At 42.2% G+C, this 18,378-nt stretch overlaps 1 protein-coding gene across 2 annotated transcripts in view; it reads left to right on the top strand.

Moving 5' to 3' along the window:
- The window catches only part of SAMD12 (sterile alpha motif domain containing 12), a 609,026-nt gene extending 597,987 nt beyond the window's left edge, over nucleotides 1–11,039 (top strand). For both annotated transcript variants that reach the window (XM_075827980.1, XM_075827982.1), the window contains one exon: nucleotides 9,475–11,039. Coding sequence is in view for 1 of the 2 variants with exons in the window: in XM_075827982.1 (XP_075684097.1) it covers nucleotides 9,475–9,497 (23 nt within the window). In the remaining variant the exon portion in view is untranslated. The remainder of the gene's footprint in view (nucleotides 1–9,474) is intronic.
- Nucleotides 11,040–18,378: the final 7,339 nt, after the last annotated feature.

Raw genomic sequence — 18,378 nt, forward strand, 5'->3', positions numbered from 1 at the left:
CATTTTACTTGACCAGTATTGTGCAGTTTTATTATGAGGCTCAAATCAGTGCTAGTCCCAGTAGCCCGAGTGAGTCTCCATGTAATATTTACTTACAATAGGTGGTACTGTATATATAATAAATTGCATTAATCTATTGAAAATGCCTATTCTACAATAAGAATACTCAGATGATTGGGTTTTATTGCATCTCTATATTTCTTGTCTTCAGCACAAATGAATAGCAGAACCTTTACAATGACTTTGTAATAAATTCTGCATCGAGATCTTTCTCAGAAATTGAATTTGTCCATAGTAACTCTGATTAGAAAGGTAGATTGAGTCTGAATCCATAAAATAATCTTCCAATTTATTTTATATATGCGAGTCCTCCTTAATTGAGAAGTTACAATTTGCCGGTGGCACTGAAAGCATTAAATCTGTTGATTTACAACCTCACGGACCACTGAGCGAAATGCCATATTTTATATGACCCAAGCCAACTCCTAATCTTAGCTCTGTCCTCTACATGAAGAATAATTTAGTTAAAGAATTACTTATTCATCACCACAAATCTGAAAAAAGGAACTTTTTTCACCTGCTCTGTAGCATTTCTTAGAAGTAAAATGAACAGCGCTCTTCCTTTAAGAATAATCCCTCTAAAATAAAACATAAAAAATACAGGTCCTTCAGGCGTGATTTTCTTTAAAATACTACTTGTCAACCCTTTATTTGTTATAACTAAATTTTAGGAAAGCTGAGTCTGAGTGGTGATTTTCACCCAGCTAAACCAATTAGATTTGTGGGGACACTTAAAAGCCATGGTGTACCAGAAAAAGATAAGAAACAGGAATCATCTGAGGAGACTACTGTAATCCTGCCTCCCATGGACAAGAATCTACCTAGTTAAATACTGCCCCTATATACAAGAATATAACTACTACAATACTGCCCCTATATACAAGAATATAACTACTATAATACTGCCCCTTATATACAAGAATATAACTACTATAATACTGCCTCCTATATACAAGAATATAACTACTATAATACTGCTCCTATGTACAAGAATATAACTACTATAATACTGCCCCTATATACAAGAATATAACTACTATAATACTGCCCCCTATATACAAGAATATAACTACTATAATACTGCCCCTATATTCAAGAATATAACTACTATAATACTGCCCCCTATATACAAGAATATAACTACTATAATACTGCCCCTATACACAAGAATATAACTACTATAATATTGCCCCCTATATACAAGAATATAACTACTATAATACTGCCCCCTATATACAAGAATATAACTACTATAATACTGCCCCTATATACAAGAATATAACTACTATAATACTGCCCCCTATATACAAGAATATAACTACTATAATACTGCCCCTATACACAAGAATATAACTACTATAATACTGCCCCCTATATACAAGAATATAACAACTATAATACTGCCCCTATATACAAGACTATAACTACTATAATACTGCCCCCTATATACAAGAATATAACTACTATAATACTGCCCCTATATACAAGAATATAACTACTATAATACTGCCCCCTATATACAAGAATATAACTACTATAATACTGCCCCTATATACAAGAATATAACTACTATAATACTGCCCCCTATATACAAGAATATAACTACTATAATACTGCTCCTATATACAAGAATATAACTACTATAATACTTCCCCCTATGTACAAGAATATAACTACTTTAATACTGTTCCCTATATACAAGAATATAACTACTATAATACTGCTCCTATATACAAGAATATAACTACTATAATACTGCCCCCTATGTACAAGAATATAACTACTACAATACTGCCCCTATATACAAGAATATAACTACTATAATACTGCCCCTTATATACAAGAATATAACTACTATAATACTGCCTCCTATATACAAGAATATAACTACTATAATACTGCTCCTATGTACAAGAATATAACTACTATAATACTGCCCCTATATACAAGAATATAACTACTATAATACTGCCCCCTATATACAAGAATATAACTACTATAATACTGCCCCTATATACAAGAATATAACTACTATAATACTGCCCCCTATATACAAGAATATAACTACTATAATACTGTCCCTATACACAAGAATATAACTACTATAATACTTCCCCCTATATACAAGAATATAACTACTATAATACTGCCCTTATATACAAGAATATAACTACTATAATACTGCCCCCTATATACAAGAATATAACTACTATAATACTTCCCCCTATGTACAAGAATATAACTACTATAATACTGTTCCCTATATACAAGAATATAACTACTATAATACTGCTCCTATATACAAGAATATAACTACTATAATACTGCCCCCTATGTACAAGAATATAACTACTATAATACTGCCCTCTATATACAAGAATATAACTACTATAATACTGCCCCCTATGTACAAGAATATAACTACTATAATACTGCTCCTATATACAAGAATATAACTACTATAATAATGTCCCTATGTAGAAGAATATAACTACTATAATACTGCCTCCTATATACAAGAATATAACTACTATAATACTGCCCCTATATACAGGAATATAGATGAGCGAACTTATGAAAAGTTCGGATCGGCTAGTTCGCCGAATTTCACGAAAAAGTTCGATTCGAACCTGTAATTTCCGTGCGCCGAGCATGGTACTGTCCAGGGTGCTGATAGAGTTAATGGGCTGCACTAACTCTTTTAGCAACCTTGACAGTACATGCTCGGCGCGCGGAAAATACAATTTTAATGTAATAAAAAAAATAAAAAAAATACGTTCATACTTACATTCCTCCTGTCCGGCCTCCAGCGATGACGTTTCATCCATGTCGCCGCTGCAGCCAATCACAGGCTGTAGTGGCGGTCAGGATGACGTCAGAAGGCCGGCCTCCAGGGATGACGCTTCATCCCACGTGACCCCCTCTGCAGCCAATCACAGGCTGCAGCGGCCTCTGCAGCCAATCACAGGCTGCAGCGGCCTCTGCAGCCAATCACACGCTCCTCTCCTGAAATACTCTGTGCTGCCTTAAACTCTGTGGACAGGTCAGGATCCTGTTTCTTTTAAATGCTGCTGGGGAACCCGCTGGATCCACTATATAATGCTGCGCTACAGTGCAGCATTTAAAAGCAACAGGATCCTGACCTGTCCACAGAGTTTAAGGCAGCACAGAGTATTTCAGGAGATGAGCGTGCAGATTCAGTGTTGCTGTGAACTCTGCTCTTACCATTACGTAGCTCTCAGTCTGTTACCTCTCCTCCACTCCTGTCCTCAATAACACCTTCACATGATTGGCAAGTCACCACACCGCACAAGATCCGCACGCCCATCTCCTGAAATACTCTGTGCTGCTGTGAACTCTGCTCTTACCATTACGTGGTGACTTGCCAATCATGTGAAGGTGTTATTGAGGACAGGAGTGGAGGAGAGGTAACAGACTGAGCTACGTAATGGTAAGAGCAGCGTTCACAGCAGCACAGAGTATTTCAGGAGAGGAGCGTGCAGAGTCTGTGCTGCTGTGAACTCTGCTCTTACCATTACGTAGCTCTCAGTCTGTTACCTCTCCTCCACTCCTGTCCTCAATAACACCTTCACATGATTGGCAAGTCACCACCCCGCACAAGATCCGCACGCTCATCTCCTGAAATACTCTGTGCTGCTGTGAACTCTGCCCTTACCATTACGTGGTGACTTGCCAATCATGTGAAGGTGTTATTGAGGACAGGAGTGGAGGAGAGGTAACAGACTAAGAGCTACGTAATGGTAAGAGCAGAGTTCACAGCAGCACTGAATCTGCACGCTCATCTCCTGAAATACTCTGTGCTGCCTTAAACTCTGTGGACAGGTCAGGATCCTGTTTCTTTTAAATGCTGCACTGTAGCGCAGCCTTATATAGTGGATCGAGCGGGTTCCCTAGCAGAATTTAAAAGAAACAGGATCCTGAACTGTCCACAGAGTTTAAGGCAGCACAGAGTATTTCAGGAGATGAGCACAGCCGGCCACGGGCAGCCGGTCGTTTTTCCGAGCTGTGCTCCCGTTATAAAGTATAGGAGCACGGCCCGTAAAATAAAAAAATAGAACATGTTCTATCTTTTTAAAGGCACGGGCACCTTCCCGTGAGAAAACGGGAAGGTACCTGCGGTTAACAGAAGTCTATGGGCCCGCTATTTCGGGTCGTAATTACGACCCGTAATAACGGGTGTTTTTACGGTCGTGTGCACGAGGCTACATGTGTGCACCCGTCATTACGGCAGCGTTGCTAGGCGACGTCAGTAAATAGTCACTGTCCAGGGTGCTGAAAGAGTTAACTGATCGGCAGTAACTGTTTATAATATAATATAATATAATATAATATAAATAGAATATAGAGTAACCTGTCAAAAAAAAAGACGTTCATACTTACCGAGAACTTTCTGCTTCCTCCAGTCCGGTCTCCTGGCCGTTGCCTTGGTGACGCGTCCCTATCGACATCCGGCCCGACATTCCTGGATGACGATACAGCCCATGTGACCGCGGCAGCCAATCACAGGCTGCCGCGGCCTCTGCAGCCAATCACAGGCTGCAGGGGCCTCTGCAGCCAATAACAGGCTGCCGCGTCAGAAAAGAAGGTCGGACTGGAGGAAGAAGAGGGACTCGTCACCAAGACAACGACCGGGTACGTATGAAATGCTTTTTATTTTATTTTTAATCAGCAGCCTCTTTTCTCTATCAGTGATTGACAGAGACAAGTGGCTGCCGATTTGTATAATATTTTTGACCGGGTTCGGTCAAAACGGGTTCGGCCGAACCCGGTGAAGTTCGGATTCGCTGCGAACCAAACTTTTCCCGATGTTCGGACCGAAACGGGGTTCGGTTGTCCCGGTTCGCTCATCTCTATACAGGAATATAACTACTATAAGGCCTCATTTACACGAGCGTAATATACGCGCGTGCGACGCGCGTGCTTTTCACGCGTGTCGTACGCACCTATATTACTCTATGGGCCAGTTTAGACGATGCGTGAATTTTGCGCAGCGTGAGTGCGTTGCGTAAAACTCACGACATGTTCTATAATCGTGCGTTTTTCACGCATCACGCACCCATTGAAGTCAAACTTCAAAATCACGCAGCCGCGCATCATATGGTGATGACACACGGAGCTGTTAAATACCTTTTGCGTGAGCAAAATTCACACGCTCGTGTAAATCCAGCCTCATACTTACACTCCCCTATGTATAAGAATATAACTACTGTAATACTGCCCCCTATGTAGAAGAATATAACTACTATAATACTTTCCCCTTTGTACAAGACTATAACTACTATAATACTGCCCCCTATATACAGGAATATAACTACTATAATACTGCCCCCTATATACACAAGAATATAACTACTATAATACTGTTCCCTATATACAAGAATATAACTACTATAATACTGCTCCTATATACAAGAATATAACTACTATAATACTGCCCCTATATACAAGAATATAACTACTATAATACTGCCCCCTATGTACAAGACTATAACTACTATAATACTGCTCCTATATACAAGAATATAACTACTATAATACTGCTCCTATATACAAGAATATAACTACTATAATACTGTCTCCTATATACAAGAATAGAACTACTATAATACTGCTCCCTATATACAAGAATATAACTACTATAATACTGCCTCCTATATACAAGAATATAACTACTATAATACTGCCTCCTATATACAAGAATATAACTACTATACTACCGTCCCCTATATACAAGAATATAACTACTATAATCCTGCCTTCCTATTGTCAAAAATATAGGTCTGGATAATATCTGACTTGGACTTCTTTAGGAGAGTATCTGTAGAGCTGCACTGCGTTTATGTGAAGATTTCAGCAGGTGCAGAGCCCCCAAACGCACTGATAATGACATTGCGGTTTTTGGTGACAAGTAAGGCTGAGTTCACACGTCGCGGATTTGACGCAGATTTTCAGCGCAGATTTTACACTTTGCAATGCAAAAGGGTGAGATCTGCGTCAAAACCGCAACAAAATCTGCGACAAATCCGCAACGTGTGTCAGGGAGGTTACAATTCCATTTACATTAAGAGTTTGAGTTTCATTGTGAATGAAGGAGACTCATAACCAGTTCCTATTACATATTGTTTAACATTTTATGTATTATGTGATCTCTCTCTTGCAGTTAAAGTGTGACTCTGTATTTGTAGTGTATTGGTTTGATATTTGACAGTATAAGGCATCATTTACACGAGCGTAATATACGCGCTTTTCACGCGTGTCGTACGTACCTATATTAGGCTATGGGGCAGTGCAGACAGTGCGTGAATTTTGCGCAGCGCGAGTGCGTTGCCTAAAACTCACGACATGTCCTTTCTTTGTGCGCTATTCGCGCATCACGCACCCATTGAAGTCAATGGGCGCGTAAAAACCACGCAGGTCGCACGGTAGCACTTCCGTGCAAACTGCGTGATTCGCGCAACAGCTGTCAAAGTCTGAATGTAAACAGAAAAGCACCACGTGCTTTTCTGTTTACAAACATCCAAATGGAGTGTCATAATGATGGCGGCTGCGCGAAAATCACGCAGCCACGCATCATACACTGATGACACCCGCAGCTGTTAAGTGCCTTTTGCGCACGCAAAACGCCGCGTTTTTTGCGTGTGCAAAACGCACACGCTCATGTAAATCAGGCCTAACTCTGATCAGAATTATACTTGTAGTTGGTAACTTTAATAGAAGATTCAGTTGCTGGTCAGCTGACTTCCTGTTGAGCTTGTGGTAGTCCTTATACAAAGCTAACAATCACACCTGCAGTATAGATCATGGGGGAGGAACAGAGCAGCAACCTGATCCTCATATAAGGCAAAAACTAAATTTTAGACTACCAGAGACTCCAATAGACAGTGTAGCTAAGCTGTAGTCTAGACTAGTATGAAAATTATAATCATTTTTATTACCATAAAAAAATGCACAGATCTAGTCAGCGATATAGCTTAGCATATGTTATCAACTTAGATATCCACATTGTGCAGGATCCACAGAGTGCAGGATTAAGGGAGTTTTACAGGATTTGCAATTGAAGCATATAGACAACCCCTGTCCATATGCTCTGTTAGGGCATTTGAACATTATGGGGTGTCCTCCGCTCATGATGCCCTTCCCTTCGATGTGCAAGAACGGAGAGCGGCTTTGTAAGACCCTGAGCGTCCATACATTCCAAATAAATGGCTGACATGCATCGTTACATTTCCGCAGGTGAAATGTGTTGCTGGCCGCAGCTTCCACCGGCGATAACAACTGATCGCCCGGGGTGAGAAAAGCTGGACTTTTTTTTCTTTAAGATAGGCCATCAATGTATGATTGGTGGGGATTTGACCTCTGCAACCCCACCAATCAGTAGATTGATCATTGTTTATCCAGGAACAGCGACATTCATCCATTGTGGCTGTGCCTGGTAATGCAGCTCAGCCCTATTAATGTCCTATGCTAGGGATTGAAAATAACATAAGCCATTTGTTCCATGGCTCCTGATATTGTATCTCATTGCGGCGGAGCTTGTCGAGTTCTTGTCATTGTTGAACCTTGATTGAAGTTGTTACCGTCACGAGGCGCGCCTCTACAAGACACCTCTCTTTGGGATGAGGGTTACATCCTTAACGTGTTTAGTACCTTGTTAATTGTTAGGCATTGTCAGATACGTTAGATCGCAGCGTCTTGATGTCTGTAGTGTAAAATTAATTAAAATGTGCAAAAATGCTTTGTCTTAATTGTCAGCTTTAATTTGATCTCCATCCAGCGCTCTGATTTTACTTATAATTACGTGGGTGTCAGGGAAAAGCTTGTCATTATGTGAGAGAGAAAGAGGAAAATCTGAAATATTCGTTTTTTTTCCTCCGTTGATTTATAGTCACAGCATGAAAATCTTTCCTGCTCCTCTTAATATAATAATTTCATCTTATGAGGCCAATGAGGCTATGATGGCATTTCTCCTAAGCCATAATGATTGCGAGCCTGAACCATTTTTAGGTATTTAATGATGAGATAGAAGAACTGAGAATAAGCCAGACTCTTCATATCCCAAATGAGCATTAAAAATGGAAAATGACTCGTCTGAGTGAAGGCGTTTTTTTAACCTTTTTGTGTTTTTCACCGCCAATATTACCTGTTGCTATGGCATTCGCAAAACTGATACATGTTTTATTAAATAGGTTTAATAATATGGATAATCAGCATTTGACCCTACAAAATGTGTCTGTGGAGTATATGGCTGAGCTGGTAATGTAGCGGATCATTAATACAGAATAGTATGAATTATCTGGGCAGCAACTATAGCGAGAGATATAGGGTTCAGACTACTAGTCATAGAGACGGAAGTAATAGCAAATTTGGCAATGATCAGCAATTTATGTGTCAAAATTATAGTATTATTTTATGTATTATATTTTAATTTATTGCTATGTCTGGCTGGAGCTTGGATACGGGGTGGCCATCTTGTAGAACTTATGTTTTATATACGCAATTTTGTAATAACGTGCGCCACATTTTTGGCTCAGAATACTGGTCTTAAGTAAGCTAATCAAGAGATGACGTTGTTAGAAAAAAGTATCTAACATGTCTATCAAGATGTGCCAAATCTATCACACAGTTATGCTGCTTTTATTTTAGACACTATTAATAAATCTGCCCCATTACGGTCCCCGGAGATAGCATTTCATTATAAATGCAAAATAATGAAGCTGTAGACCCAACTTTTGCGACATCATCATTACACACAATGGTACATGATAGTTGTGGGGTGCTCCTTATACAGATTTTAGGGTATAGGAGCCTCAAGCTACTCCTCCAGACTTGTTAGTGTGACATATGGGTAGTAGGATATTAAAGTTAACTGCAGTAACAACTCAATTTCTAGTTTTTGAAGGTAGTGGCGATCAGGACCTAGTGGCGATCAGCTGTTATCTCTAGGGAAAGCTTTCCAGCAGTGGCCACTATAGGGGAAATGTGGTATTACTTGCGCCCATTCTAGTGAATTGGAGAACATATAATACATGGTTGCACCAGGTCCACCAGAGCGGGAACAGTACTTTGAGGCAGTTCTCCATTGTGGCTCATAGATGGGGCTTTTTGAGAAGAGTACTCCACCTCTATAAATCCCATATTCCCTAATAGGGACAACTTCTTTCATCTTTAACTTGGTACAATTCTGATATTCAGATTTTCTGCTGAGAATCCTAAAACATAATTTTTTTCCCCAAGATCCTGAATTGAGCTCCTTTTTACAGACATTCTTGATAGGGTCCTTGCTGGACCCGCTGGATTTCAAGAGTATCTGTTGCCGGGTCATTGAACTGTTACTGTAAATGTCAAAATTTGCCTAAAAAGGAACAAGACTAACACAACTTTTCTTTATTACAGCTTCGACTGAAAGTTCTCCGTAACATAATAGCGGCAGACTGCCGGTCCAATCCGTCCTCCTGAAAAGAATCTCAAGCTTCCAAGCCAGTAGAAGAAGAATGTATCTAAAAGACGTCATTGAGACAGAAAACCTCAGCGTGTCATTAAGTCTGTGATTTATGGCTGCCTGTAACAGTGTGGCTCAATGCTCTCCGCCTGTTATTATGTTCTCCTTCCATGTGTTTGAGCTGAACATATGGGATCATTTGCTGGGACTTCACTGTGCGTAACTACCATGGCTCAACAAAGGCCCAGCCATCACAATAGCAGCCACTTTTCACACGGCACCTATCGAATTCCTCCCCTATTAAATACATCAAGTTTCTTTTTCCTCCTCAATGCCCTATTCACATCTGTTAGACGCTATCACAGAGTTCTGCCACTGATCAGAATGTAAATGTTACACCGGGCTCTTTATAACCCGACACAAAGGCGACGGAAACAATGTATCGCTGTGCTCCTTTCGCGGGCCTGTATAGGGTAATCACGTTGCATTATTGAATTATCAGAGTATTTTAAATGAGCACCTACTGAATCTAATCTTGATTCAATCGTTCTGCCTATGTTTAATGCATGTCCATTGTATAGAACTATGGCTTAAAGAGTTCATTCTGTTTTAGTTTGTACTATTAAAGGAAGAAATGTACTGTATATAGGTATCAAGTTCTAGCATAAGGGGAAAGGGATATGGAGGTTGGGGTGTAGACCCCATTTGGGTTAGGAGAAGAATGAGGGCTGCAAAGTTTAATTTAACTTTTTTAAATAACAAAACCTTAAAGACAATGTGTGTCCTTGAATGCTATTTTGTTCTTTTATATCTCAATCAGTTCAAAAATCTTTGCTGAATAATTTCTTAATATTGTTATAGCAGTCAGGCTTTGTTTTTCTGATACAAAGCTCAAAATCCCCTGCATAGATCTAAAAGTCAACCGGTTCACGGCAGCGCCACTGCCTCTATTGGTCCCGGTGATCATGTGACTTGTCACATGATCACCGTGTGCCATTAGTGGCAGGCTAACTAGTCTAACTAGACCCAGCACAGCCCTATTAGCGACAATAGTCACTATAAGAGGGCTAATTTTCCCTGTAACTGTGGTTGTTGTGTAGCGCCAGTTACATTGGAAAATAAGGTGTAAAATAAAAAAATACATAGTCCCCCAAAGGTCTTTTCCAACCTTTGAAAGACAGACCATAATTATAAAAAAATAAAATTAGAATAAAGTAAAAATAAACTAAATAATAAATACACATAAAATACCCACCCCAAACAAATAGCACCTGCTACAAATGGCTAAACGGTGTCTGGTCCTGAAGGTTAAAAATAGCCCGGACCTGATCAAATTCTGGCTGCCTTAGCCAGCACTAGAGGGAGCTTGGGAGCAGACTGCATACTGTTTATACATATAACTCAACAATAACACAGTATGCAGTAAGCTGCTCAGCTCCCTCTAGTGGTGGCTGGAGGAAGACAGCATGTTATCAATTAAATGTGTGTGTATTCAGGAGATTAGGAGCTTTGTATCAGAAAAACAACACTTCTACCACTATAAAGATATATTAAATTAATTAGCACAAAATGTTAGACCAAAAACTGACATGATAAAAAAAAGTGGTGATTCACATTAAGGTGTATCTTTTCATTTATATCTTATTTTACAGTTTAACAGGGCTGTCCGTTATGGACATATAGGTGTAAAGTGGGGTCCTCTGATAGGGATTATTACCCATAGTACTAAGTTGCCGCAAATTGCAGGTTTTGCTCTGGAGGACAGTTGGTGTTCGTGCATTGCACAGGCGCATGTTGATACCAGTGATCACCACGTAATGCTTCACGTTGTGAATTTTTCTAGTGATCCCCCAGGCAATAAAAATTTCTCTCCGGGGTTCCTGGCAGCAGGACCCCACAATTAGATAGACTCTTTTTAGTGGAAAGTCCCTTATTGACTGTCATAAGTGCACATTTGCTTATGAACTACATACAATGTGGAGTAACTTTGCCAACATATCTTATATTGCATAATATACTCCAGTCCCATCCAGAGCTGCATTCAGAAGTCTCCTGGCTGACAATTGAATATTGTCAACTACGGCAGAATATATAGAACTTACATTAGGCACTGTACAACATCCTGAGAGGTCAAATAACCTGAGAGATGACAGGGATACAGCAGGTCACTGAATGCAGCTCTGGATGAGACCGGAGTATAAAACATGATGTAACTCAAGATCATTAGATCAACTTATTTTTTAAATTACTTAACATTATATGTAGATTTAGCATTCCATTAATGTCCCGGTGCTATTGACCTAGTCCTGCATCTGAAGTTAAGTTTTATTTGGGTGTAGTGAATATGTACTGTGCTGCTTGCAAACATCAATGGCACTGCAGGGTTTCTCTTGAGAACACATGACCATTATTTGTTTCCCCGTACTCTCGTTGCTCTCGGAAGTCTTGAATGTCAGAGTGAAGGAATGCAATGCTCAATTTATTTTGCCACATTGTATATTCTAATTGTGTACAATTGTGGAGATCTGTCGTGTCTAGCACAGATGATGCTGAATGTTAGCAGTCGGAGCTTTGCTTTTCGGATACAGAGCTCGAAATCCCCTGCATAGATTTAAAAGCTAACATGCAGGCTGCCTGCAGCGCGGCTCTCTCTTGTTTTTCCTCCTATCTCTCTGACCGCTCATTCAGTGTGTCATTTGCTGGTTCCACTTCTTCTCATCTTCCCCTTGATATCGGGGTTCCTCAGGGATCAGTCCTAGGTCCGCTTCTCTTTTCTCTCTACACAGCTCCTATTGGACAAACATCAGCAGATTTGGCTTCCAGTACCATCTCTACGCTGATGACACCCAATTATATACCTCTTCCCGTGACATCACCCCTGCTCTAATACAGAACACCAGTGATTGTCTATCCTCTGTCTCTAACATCATGTCCTCTCTCTATCGGAAACTGAATCTTTCTAAAACTGAGCTCCTTGTGTTCCCACCATCTACTAACCTCCCTAAACCTGATGTCTCCATCTCTGTGCGTGGCACTATCGTCACTCCTAAGCAGCACGCCCGCTGTCTCGGGGTTATTTTTGACTCAGATCTTTCCTTTACTCCTCACATACAATCACTTTCACGCTCCTGTCATTTTCACCTCAAAAACATCTCCAGAATCCGCTCTTTTCTTACGGAGGAAACCGCCAAAACTCTCATTGTTGCTCTGATTCACTCTCGTCTTGACTACTGTAACTCATTACTAGTCGGTCTTCCCCTCACTAAACTCTCCCCTCTCCAATCTATCCTCAATGCAGCAGCCAGGCTCATCTTTATGACCAACCGCTACACCAACGCCCCATCCCCTTCCGAATAAAATTCAAACTTATTACTCTCACCCACAAAGCTCTCCACAGTGCTGCACCTCCTTACATCTCCTCCCTCATCTCTGTCTACCACCCTACTCGGGCTCTATGTTCTGCCAACGACCTTAGATTAAAATCCTCCATAATCCGAACCTCCCACTCCCGTCTCCAGGATTTCTCTCGTTCTGCACCCGTCCTCTGGAATGTGCTACCCCAGACAATCCGATTAATTCCCAATATCCACAGTTTTAAACGTGCCCTGAAAACACATCTATTTAGACAGGCCTATAACATTCCCTAATCTGACTCCTTTCCATGGCCCTCCTTCCAGATTTGTCATCAGAATAATATTCCCTCACACTCCTTCTCTTCATGTCCGTCATACACGGATACTGGCTGGTGACCGGCTCATGCAGCTTTATGTTACCACCGCATGTGTATAAAAATGGCCGGACCATTGTACAGAACAAACACGGTTACACTTTGTGTCTCCCTTATTTCCTCATAGATTGTAAGCTCTTGCGAGCAGGGTCCTCACTCCCCAGGTTTGAATTGTAAATGAACTTTGTCACTATGTAATGTCTGATATTGTTTGTTTCATGTCCCCTCTAAATTGTAAAGTGCTGCGTAATATGTTGGCGCTATATAAATAAAAATTATTATTATTATACATAAAGCTCAACAATAACACAGTATACTGTAAGCTGCTCAGCTCCCTCTAGTGGCCGCTGCAGGTAGCCAACATGTTATCATTTAAATATGCGTATATGCACGGGATTTGGAGCTTTGTATCAGAAAAACACAGCGCTTCTACCACTATAAAGATATATTAAGAAATTAGAACAGAAAAGACGACCCACTTTAATCAATGGCACTGCAGGGTTTCTCTTGAACACACATGACGATCAGTTGTTTTTCCCCCTAACTCCTGTTGCTTTCTGAAGTCCTGATTATCAGAGTGTAGGCATGCAATGATCAACTTATTTTGGCACATTGTAAATGGTTTTTTTCTTATACTGAATGTGTATTAAACCTGCATTACATACTGGTCCAAACCAGATTTTCACTAATTTACTCTCAAGGTTTTTTTAGATGGGAAACAGAGCCATGAATATTCTTCTTTCAGATCTATAGTTGCATGCTGGTTTTGCAAGTATAATATCTAGATATGTTTTCATATATTTTATACCAAATAAAATATCAGTAGAATATAATATCACTAATGCATGTGCTGAAGACCACGTACCTCCTACCCTAAACTTTAAATGGCTTCCCCTTGTCTCCATTAGGCTATTTGGGTCAAGATTTTGGCCTTGTCACATATAGCCCAGTTCTCATTAACGTGCGTGAACAGCTACTTTCTCCTTTAAGGTCAGCACACTCCTCTTCTACTGCTATCATCATCGTTCCTATGATCTTATTGACTACTAGTTATCCTAACTCTGACCATTCACGACACTTTACCTTTCACGTGTAGACCTCTCCTGACTTATAGCGTTGTAAATGAACAGGTCACTGTCTTCCACAAGATCAACACACTCTTTGGCTGCTGCTGTCATAATTCTTAATATATGATTGACTACAGGGTGTTGTCTGCTCATTTATTTCATAACATTGTCCCTGTTGACTGCAGGCCCATTCTAACTAACATAACATGAGGGGACAGGTCACTATCTCCCACAAGACCAACACACTCTTCTGCTGCTGTTTTCATCATTCCTTTTATCTGATTGACTACAGCATGTTCTATCCCCACCTATTTCAAATAATTGTCCTGTCACATATAGCCAGGGCCGCCATCAGGAATTTCTGGGCCCCATACAGCCATGATGTCTGGGCCCCCCTCCTCCATTACCGGGGGTGGGCAACGGAAAGTGTGGCGCTCACGTTTGTACGTTATTCGCATTAAATGATTTTGGTGCTGATGTCAATTACAGTGAAGGAAACCATGGAGCCGGCAGTGACCGGTTCATGCTCCGGATTTTGATCTATTTAGCTAAAACGTATCCGACTGTATGGCATATAGTGGGATACGTCGCCTGGGGAATGGCCCAGGGGAAACTACTGAAGTCACTGTCCATGAACAGGGCTGGAGCCTTCTACTAGCGCTCTGCCCAGGGACTATGGCGCCGCTCCTGATGTCCATATACATAAAGTGACGTCCGAAGCTGCACAAAGCCTGAGTACACGGCCGGAGCGTCGGCAACATTCTGGCCAGGGATTCCGGCCCTGGAGAATCCCCTGATGTCACTTTACATATATGGACAGTGATGTCAGGAGCTCCCAGGGACAAAGTCCACAGGTAGAGCACTTGTGATGCTGCCTGGGGACTCCGGAATAACAAAGTTTACTACGCCATTTCATCCTTCAAAAAGAAGGTAAACCGACGTCCACCAGCACGGAGGCTAAAAGGACATAATGGAGCCCTGTGAATTATCGTCTACGTTGTTTATACTGTAAGGTAGGAGATTTCCTGACAACACGATAAACTTAGGGCAACAATACGATGTGAAGGGGCCTTAAAGATGCCACCAGATTTTCAAACCCCTATCTCCTATTGCAGCAGATCGGCGCTGCAATGTAGATTACAGTAACGTTTTTTTTTTTCTTCAAAAACGAGCATTTTTGGCCAAGTTATGACCATTTTTATATTTATGCAAATGAGCCTTTCTTAAGTACAACTGGGCGTGTTTAAAGTTATGTCCAAGTGGGCGTGTATTGTGTGTGTACAACTGGGCGTGTATTATGTATGTACATCTGGGCGTTTTTACTTCTTTTACTAGCTGGGCGTTGTGAATGGAAGTGTATGATGCTGACGAATCAGCATCATCCACTTCTCTTCGTTAACACCCAGCTTCTGGCAGTTCACAGACACACAGCGTGTCCTCGCTCATCCGACGCGATGAAGTTCCTGTGGGAGGAAGTGAGTGACGTCACAGCGTGATCTCGCGAGGACACGCTGTGTGTCTGTGCACTGCCAGAAGCTGGGTGGTAACGAAGAGAAGTGGATGAGCAAACACGAGTTTTCTTAAAAAACTTCTGAAAATCAGGAGCTGTTTTCCCTTGAATATCTCTGTATTTTCAGACTGTTTTTGCTAATTGTGTGAACATATCCTAAGGCCTTATTCACACGACAGTGTCCCGCCGTTTTTCCCGGGCGGTTTGCATTAGTTTTGCATCCGTTCCGGGCCGGGCAGGTCTGGACAGTGACATCAGGGGCAACTCCTGAAGGGGAATCCCCATGTGGCCGGTGATTCCACTCCAGGAAAAGCCCCTGTCGTCTGTGTCCATTTATGGACACTGAACGTTACTGGCTTCTCCTGGTGTGGAATCCCCGGTCACAGAGTGTTCGGGGATTCCGCTTCAGGAGTTTCCCTTGATGTCACTGCCCAGATATGGACAGAGACATCAAGCGCTCTGTCCAGGAGCGGAATCCCCGAACACACAGGGATTCCGCTCCTTCAGGGAGCTAAAGTGGGGCTAGCACATAGCAGAGCAGGGACGAAGCTACAGCAGTAGCAGCCACAGCAGCTGCTAGCGGCGCCATCGGCCATGATAGGTGTCGCCGCTAGCAGCTGCTATGGCTGCTATAGCTGTAGCGATGCCTGAAGAAGCGCCAGGGCGGAAAGGAGGCTGATTCGCCGGGCCAGGGCGATTTGGGAAGGGAGCCAGCGCAGCGCCCCCTTCCACCTGCTGTACACCCCAGCCCTGCCACACAGTACCCCTGCACATAGCAGAGCAGGGACGTCGCTACAGCAGTACCCCCACAGTGTTACCTCCAGCATAGAGCGCTTCTTCTGAATGAGATACACTCCTCCTCCTCACATGCACTCTGCGCTGTGAGGAGGAGAGAGCGAGCGACGGTAGACACGGCCATCACTCGGGAAACATTCCGGTGATGGCCGTGTATTACCCGGCCCCATAGACTTCTATGGCAGCCGGGCGACCGGGTAAACGGCCCGTCAAAAAATCGGTCGTGTGAATAGCCCTTTAGGTGTCTATTGTTCCTAATGCAGCCGGGTGACGGCTGATTTATGAACGACCGTCACCCGGCCGGGAAACCCTGTCGTGTGAATAAGGGCTAATAGGCATGCAGCTTATTTAACCCCTTCCCTCCTCAGCCATTTTTTGGATTTTAACTTGTTTTTTCCTCTCCACCTTCCAAAAGCTATAATTTTTTTTACTTGAGGGCTTGTTTTTTGCGGTACAAGTTGTAGTTTTTCATGGCACCATTTATTGTACCGCATAATGTACTGGGAAGATGAAAAAAATTTATTTGTGGGGTGAAATGCTGCACGTGCATGACGTTCTGACAAACCCCATTCACATGAGTTGGGGCTTATTCAGACTAACGTGTTAATCGTCCGTGTGAAGGACGTTTTTTTAATGGCCGTCACACGGCTGCGTGTATTTCTATGGGGCTATTCACACGGTTGTTGTTCTAACGGATCGTGTGAAGGGCCTGTAAAAAAATAGGACATGTCCTATTTTTGTGCGTTTTCACGGATCCCTCTATAGACTCAAGTCTATGAGGGATGTGTGAAAACGGGTCCCGCACGGCTGCAAATCGGCCACAAAAAACGGCCGTTCTTCACGTCTGATTTCACACACATTGGTCTGAATATCGCCTTAGGCTTTATTCACACGAACGTGTCCGTTTGGCACGCGCAAAAAACGCTGCATTTTGCCCGAGCAAAAGTTCAGTGTGGCGTCAGCATATGGTGCGCGGCTGCGTGATTTTCGCGCAGCCGGCATCATTATGACACTCTGTTTTGATGTTACAACACAGTAAAGAAGGGGGGGGCTTTTGTTTCCCTTCACTTCTTTACCTACTGTAGCGCGAATCACGCGCGTCACCCGGAAGTGCTTCCGTGTGCCGTGCACGATTTGCACGCACTTCAATGGGTGTGTGCTGCGCGAAACACGGGCAAGTATAGGACATGTCGTGAGTTTTACACGCTGCGTGAAATTCACTGACAGTCTGAACGGCCCCATTCACTAACATAAGTCCGTGCGACGTAATAAGTATCACGGACGTATAACACGTTCGTGTGAATAAGGCCTTATATTGTAATTTGTACTGAATTTTCAGTGCGTAATCCGCACCAAAAATAGGAGACAAGTAAGTGGCCTTATTCAGACTTCCATGTTCGGTCTGTGATATAAGGACCGTGTATCGACCATATTTGCCGGACCGACCACAGTTCAGGGAGCCGGGTTTCTAGCATCACAGTTATCTATGATCATAGTCCCTCCGTTCCCGTGGGAATACTGTCCCCGGTCCCGTACTGAAAGCATCATTACAGTATGGGACAGTATTCCCGCAGAGAGGCAGGGACTCCCAGCAACACTGATAACTATGATGCTAGGAGTCCGGCTCCATGAATTGTGGTCAGCCTGTGAGATACAGCCGATACACGCTCCGTATGTCACGGACCGAATGCGGCCGTCTGAATAAGGCCTTAGTCTAGTTACACAGTGCGGTGAAATCCCATTTTTTTGCCACAATTTT

Source organism: Rhinoderma darwinii, chromosome 5 (assembly GCF_050947455.1).
Source record: "Rhinoderma darwinii isolate aRhiDar2 chromosome 5, aRhiDar2.hap1, whole genome shotgun sequence".
In the NCBI taxonomy this organism is placed as follows: Eukaryota; Metazoa; Chordata; class Amphibia; order Anura; family Rhinodermatidae; genus Rhinoderma; species Rhinoderma darwinii.